This window comes from Sardina pilchardus, chromosome 12 (assembly GCF_963854185.1).
Source record: "Sardina pilchardus chromosome 12, fSarPil1.1, whole genome shotgun sequence".
NCBI lineage: Eukaryota > Metazoa > Chordata > Actinopteri > Clupeiformes > Clupeidae > Sardina > Sardina pilchardus.
Window position 1 is genome coordinate 31,799,763 of NC_085005.1, and position 6,961 is coordinate 31,806,723.

The window sequence follows — 6,961 nt, forward strand, 5'->3', positions numbered from 1 at the left end:
TATAAAAGTTACAAAGTTGAAAAATACAAAGCACACATGGCATAAGCAAGACCTACGCAACAAAGGTTGAATGAAGTTTCTACGTTAAACGGTTCAAGCTGAATTGCGTACGTTAGAAGAAGAATAAGAAGCCTAGGAAGAACAGTACAGTGCATCTTCATGCACTGTAATAATAAGAAGTTGCGGAAGAAGACTTGGAAGAACAGTATAGTGCATTTTCATGCACTATAATTATAGTGAAAGGTGGAGACAACAGCCAGCATATAATCAGATTGATTTCTTGTCCCCCCTGCCAATCAAGAGGCCAATCACTCACACCTGAGTACACCTGAGCACACCAGAGCCAAAGATTGTAGTTACCAAGATGAATCACAAAGGGATTTGCCAATGGAACGAAATGGCACGTAGTACCGGACTCCTAAATACGCCCCAATGAAACACTCTTCCCAACACGGGATATGCAATTCAACTTTGGAGTTAGGACTAAGCTACTTCTGGACTCCTCACAGATACAGGAAACTACCCTCTTATGAATCGTCTCGCTTTGCGCGGAGGTTTCATGCCACACAGTTTAGTCCTCTGCCTTGGAGTGAATACTGTGATCTTCGGTTGGTGAAGACGACACACTCTGATCTTTGCTACAGAGCTAACTTACAATGCAACTTGCCATATAGTTCAATTAACACCCAGATCTCCTTATAGACAAAGATGGCAGCTTTGGTTCTTTTTGTAGGCGAACTTCAGAGGTCTATTGCAAGTTAGCTCTGGGGTAGCAGAAGTCATCTTAACGTACTGCAGATCAGACTGTAAATGGTCATATACATGGACATAACTACTGAGAACACTGCTGTTTAAAGCTGCTGTCGGTAGCATTTCTTTAGTCATATTAGCTTGAACTGTCATGGGATTCTGGAAGTAGAATATTAAATAGGCTGTTTAGGAAAAATCCTGAATTCTCTAGCTTCCTCTAAAGCCTGTAATTGTGCTTGCAAAAATCGAGCGCTCCTTATTTTGTTAAGCAATCACGTTAGGGGGGAGGAATTCGCTACCTGTCAATTCTCCGGAACGTTTTACGGAAGGTAAAAGTGTCTGTAAATTTCACCGACATGCTCCGTTAGGTTTACTGACATGGCGCGTCCGGACGGGACTAAATTCCCTGGTAATTATTACTTTACCTGATGTCACCCCATAAAACTAATCCCGTCTGAATAGGCCTTTATTCAGACAGTGATGCTTCTGGAGACTCCTGTTCGCCCTTTGGAATTTTGACATGACATGCTTAGTGTGGTCTTGTGTGTAGAGCCTGGACAGTTTTGTGTGTTCACTCTAATTCAGGTGGTGATGTGATTCTGGAGAGCCCTGTCCACCCTGTGACTGAAGGAGATCCTTTGACTCTGCGCTGTTTGTGCCAGAACTGTTTCTCAGCCTTCAGCGCTGATTTCTATAAAGACGGATCACTCCTTCAGAGCCAGACTACAGGAGAGATGACCATCCCTGCAGTCTCAAAGGCACATGAGGGCCTCTACAAGTGCAGACACCCAGAGCTGGGAGAGTCACCAGAGAGCCGCATCATGGTCATTGGTAAGACACTTGATACTTTACACAAATATTACACAAATATTTTACACACACACACACACACACACACACACACACACACATATATACTGTATGTATGTGATTAAATACATATTCATATTGATTACTTTGCCTATCCAGGATCTCCTTTCCCAGTGCTCAGACTGGTCTGTATTCTACTGATGATTTCTTTGTATCTGGTGGGGACGAGCATACTGGTCGTCAAATGCTTCAGATCGAACCGTAAGACACTCACTCATTGATCTGTGATGGGTTGACACAATTATTAGATGAAGGTGCAATATCATGTCTTATGTAAGAGGTCTTGTAACAGTGTTGCTGATCGGGGATACACAAAGAAAAGTTATGGGGCAGTTTAACATCTCTATTAGTCGTAGGTGTGGAGGCAGTGGAACAATGCTATGGTGTAATCCTTGATATCAACATGGACTACTCAGGCACTGTCAGATGGTTCCACAGTCCACCGTAGATCCAACATATTGACTACAGCAGAACATTTCTTGAATTCCTGACTGGCTTCATCTGTTGTTTTACAGGTCGATCCCAAGTAGAGGAGGAAGAGACAAATTATGAGCTTTCAGAAATGTAGAGTGCTGTGCAAAATGCCACCTGGCATGTTTTGCATTAGCAATGGTAAAAGGGACATATACAGCTTTAGGAAAATTAAGAGACTAATGACATTTTTGATGTTATCCTACAGTTCCTGAGTGACATTCAAATGATTTGATGTCATATTCAAATTTGTAGTGATCTCTTATTTTTGAATATGACTGTCAACTCATTTGAATGTCACTCAGCATGACATCATTAAAATGTGCATTGGTTTCTCAATTTTTTCCAGAACTGTAGGATGGGGCCAGGAAATTGAATCGAGGAAAGTCTGATACATCTATATCATAAGTTCATATAACTGTTTAAATCCAGCTTGCTATAAAACAAATACAAATGTGTGAATGCTGCAATAAAATGTCAGCCTGTCGGGAACAGCTTAGAATGTTTGCTTGAAACTTAAAATGTTTTTGTTAGATTTAAATTTACTTGTTTAATATATGAAGAGCTCATTTCCAAAACGCTATATCCACCATTTTAATGCATTTTCTTAAATATTGTAATTTCAGTGGAACTGTAATTGGATTATTGTTATTGCACTTTTATTATTACCCGACATACACAATTAAATAACATGACTTATTAATGTAAATAAATGGATTTCATGCACTTTGGAAAAAAAGTATTTTATAAAGTTTGTTCTGTTTAAATGAAATGTGCTTTGAATAAGTATAATAGAATAGGCATACTGATGGCACAGGGGTCAGAAAGAAGTCACCAGACCAATGAACATGAAATAGAGAACCATTAGCTCGCGGCAGGATGCGATAGGCTCGAGCTAGGGTGTACAGCCCGCTCAAAAAGGTATGAAAAGAAAACAACCCCCCTTCAGAAAATTCTGTTTCGGACAGACTTCCGACTTTGCAGATCGAGAATGAGAAAGCATTTTATTGTACCCAATAAAGTCAGACCCCTAAACTTTGGGAATGGAATTGTATTGCATTTTGTAATGTGTTGCATTGTAAGCATGTACTGCGGCACATTTGTTCCATACATCCATGTGGGAAATTCAATATCAACTGACCTGTCTGACCTGACTGGTGTATAATGTAACAGAAGGAAAACATGTATGTAGATCACATAGCCTAGTAATTTCACACAGTATTGTCCAATCTAATGATTTTTAGGCCAGTCAATCTAGCTCAAAAAAGGGCCAAAAATGAAACTAATTGCAATAGTAATGGTTCATACTTTTTATTGATCCTTAAACCCTCCTGCATCACATATTAAAAATCTACCCATTTATATTCAATGGAACATAAAATGGTCAAAGGTAGCAATTTCCAATGCATTTTGCCATTGGGATTTACTACAGGTGAAATTGGTCAAATTTGAAACTATAGATATCAAATTGAAACTTTCACAGTTGTTTACTCAAATTAAGGCAAAGATGTTTTGTATGGCAAGTTTTCTGAAATGTGATGTTTAGATATGCAAATGAGACCAGTTTTACTTAAATATGCGGTAATTTGCATTATATTTCAGTCAGTCAGCTTCAAAATAATTGCTGCATTTTGCTTACATATTGGAAACCAAAAGCCTATGCAAAGGGAATATTAGATATCACTTCATATCACCTCAAAAATGAGGAAATCAAGTCAAGTCAAAATCAATGTGTTTCAATAGAAGTACATAGAACAAATGATTGTCAATGATATGGTATGATGGAAGTATCTAGTTGGCTTGCATTGAGATGCTTCCATCATACCATATCATTAACAATAATTTGTTCTATAATGTACTTCCATTGAAACGCATTGATTTTGACTTGACTTGATTTCCTCATTTCTGAGGTGATATGAAGTGATATCTAATATTCCCTTTGTATAGGCTTTTGGTATCCAATATATAAGCAAAATGCAGCAATCATTCTGAAGCTGACTGTACCTATTGTTCAGATTTAGTTTTCTAGAAATATATGCAAATTATTGCATATTTAAGTAAAACTGGCCTGATTTGTATATCTAAACATCACATTTCAGAAAACGGGCAATACAAAAAATCTTTGCCTTAATATGAGTAAACAACTGTGAAAGTTTCAATTTGATATCTATAGTTTAAAATTTTACCCATTTCACCTGTAGTAAATCCCAATGGCAAAATGCATTGGAAATTGCTACCTTTGATCTTGAAAAAAAGTATGTTCCACTAAACATAAATGGGTAGATTTTTAATATGTTAATTAGATATACCTATGGGATCACAAAAAATCTTGGAATGATTACTATTGCAATTAGTTATATGTCAAACGCTAGATTGACTGGCCTATTTCTCAACATTAAATGTATCACATATTAAATCATTCTGGGGTGTGTGTGTGTGTGTGTGTGTGTGTGTGTGTGTGTGTGTAATTGTTGGAGTAATGGCTGATCCAAACAGCTTTGACCTCAGATTGTGTTTCATTCGTTAGTTAAATAATGCATTTGAGAGAACAATGGATCTCCCTCAGCGCCATCATCAATCATGCTCATACTGGGAAAGAAGGGGTGTCATTTAGCTTAAACAGCAACAGTCTTTTGAAACTAGATGCACCGCATAGCAGTACACAATATGACCGCCGCTCAGTTCGGTAATTACACTCCACAAAAACATGACGCTTGTCAACTTTCCTGTATCTCCTATTTGTGCAAAATATGCACATATCTCCTACTCTTGTAGCTCATGTGTATAGATATGAGTGTGTGCATGTGTGAGTTTGCCTTTGTGCATAAGTGTGTGTGTGTGTGTGTGTGTGTGTGTGAGAGTGTGTGTGTGTGTGTGTGGGATAACTATATTGTGTGGCGGAATAATATTGGGAGCACTTAAGACTCTGCGCAGTAATATCCTCACTCCAAAGTGAAACTGAAAGTGCAAGAGTGAGGATATTACGGCGCCACACAATATAGTAATCCCTCTTACCTGCTTACCACGTTTTATTTTGTCTCACCATACTTGGTCGTGCTTAGAAATGCACCACGTTTTATTTGGTCTCACCATACTTGGTCGTGTGACTACTCATGTAACTGTATTTTAATAGGGAAAACATGGAGGTGTTTGGTCGCTTCTAACTCTCTGTTTAGATAGATAGATAGATAGATAGATAGATAGATAGATAGATAGATACTTTATTGATCCCCAAGGGGAAATTCAAGGTCCCAGCAGCTTAAGACACCACACACAACATACAGTACAATGTAAACAATGTAAACAGGAAAAATAAAGAGCAAATCAACAAATCAACATGACTAAAGGAGCAGTAAAATACTATAGATAAGGTATGCATGAATGTACTGAGGATTGGTACTGTGATCCAGTCTGAGGTGTGTGTCAAGTTGGTAGTGCAAATAAGTCCAACAGTGCAACAGAGCAAGATTAAATTCTAGTGACCAGCAATAAATATGTACAGTACAAAATGTAAGCATAGTAATAATAACAGTACTAGTATAAATATATGGACAATTAAAATAAACTTAACATAGTAATAATATAAGAGTTAGACATGAGGGTAGACATGTAAGCCATGCCATGTAAGTGTATAAGAGGGTGGAGGTGCAGATATACTATGCATAGAAGTCCAACTCTCCTTTTCCCTTCAGTGAAGCATTGTACAGTTGTATGGCCCTGGGTACAAATGACTTCCTCAGTCTGTCTGTTGTGCATGTCATGGAGCGTAGTCTCCAGCTGATCAAGCTCTTCTGCTGTATGATAGTGCTGTAGAGTGGATGACAGTCATTGTCCAGGATGCTGTGTAGCTTGTTCAGGGTCCTTTTGTCTGATACTGAAGTGATGCACTCCAGATCAGCTCCCACAACAGAGCCAGCCTTCCTTACCAGCCTGTCTAGTCGCCCAGCATCCCTCTTCCTAGTGCTTCCTCCCCAGCATGCCACAGCATAGAAGAGGACGCTGGCAACAACAGACTGGTAAAACATCCAGAGGAGCTTGCTGCAGACATTGAAGGACCGCAGCCTCCTCAGGAAGTACAGCCTGCTCTGCCCTTTCTTGTATATTGCTTAAGTGTTGACTGACCGGTCCAGTTTATCGTCCAGATGTACGCCCAGGTACTTGTATGTGTTCACCACCTCCACATTGACCTCCTCAATGGTGACTGGCAGTAGAGCAGGCTTAGACCTCCTGAAATCTACCACCATCTCCTTGGTCTTGGCCGTGTTGAGTTGTAGGTGGTTTAGTCTGCACAATTGCACAAAGTCCTCCACCAGGCTCCTGTATTCCTCCTCCTGCCCATCCCTGATACATCCCACAATTGCAGTATCGTCTGAAAACTTCTGCATATGGCATGACTCCGTGTTGTAGCAGAAGTCGGACGTGTACAAGGTGAACAGGACTGGAGAGAGCACTGTTCCCTGTGGAGCACCTGTGCTCTCTCCAGTCCTGTTCACCTTGTACACGTCTGACTGTTTGGATCCTAATGAATGCATTGGGCTAGCTAAGTGCTATCAAAGTTGCGGGGGGGGGGGGCTAGTGCGGGGTTATTTTTTTCCGTAGAAGTCTACTGGGACTATATACCCACCAAGTTTCATGTGCGCCGGTGTTACGGTGTCCCGGGAATCATTGACGAAAAATTCAGGAAGTAGATGACAGAGAAAAAAAAAACTTTGACAATCACTATATTACCGCTACGCTAGCTATGTGAAATTAGATGCAACGCAAAGTGTGGTCGACCAAGTGGTTGCGCAGAACCTTAAAGAGTCAAAAAGGAGTGGATCCCCACGTCAAGATGGTGGTTCTACTGACACATTTATTCCAATGAACAGCA

At 39.8% G+C, this 6,961-nt stretch overlaps 1 protein-coding gene across 1 annotated transcript; it reads left to right on the top strand.

The window, feature by feature from the left end:
- The first annotated feature begins 494 nt into the window (after window positions 1-494).
- LOC134097950 (Fc receptor-like A) lies at window positions 495-2,773 on the top strand. The gene is made up of 4 exons (XM_062550905.1): window positions 495-608; window positions 1,336-1,581; window positions 1,720-1,821; window positions 2,136-2,773. The coding sequence occupies exons 1-4, from the start codon at window positions 530-532 to the stop codon at window positions 2,186-2,188; spliced, it is 480 nt and encodes a 159-aa protein (XP_062406889.1). The 5' UTR covers window positions 495-529; the 3' UTR covers window positions 2,189-2,773.
- Window positions 2,774-6,961: the final 4,188 nt, after the last annotated feature.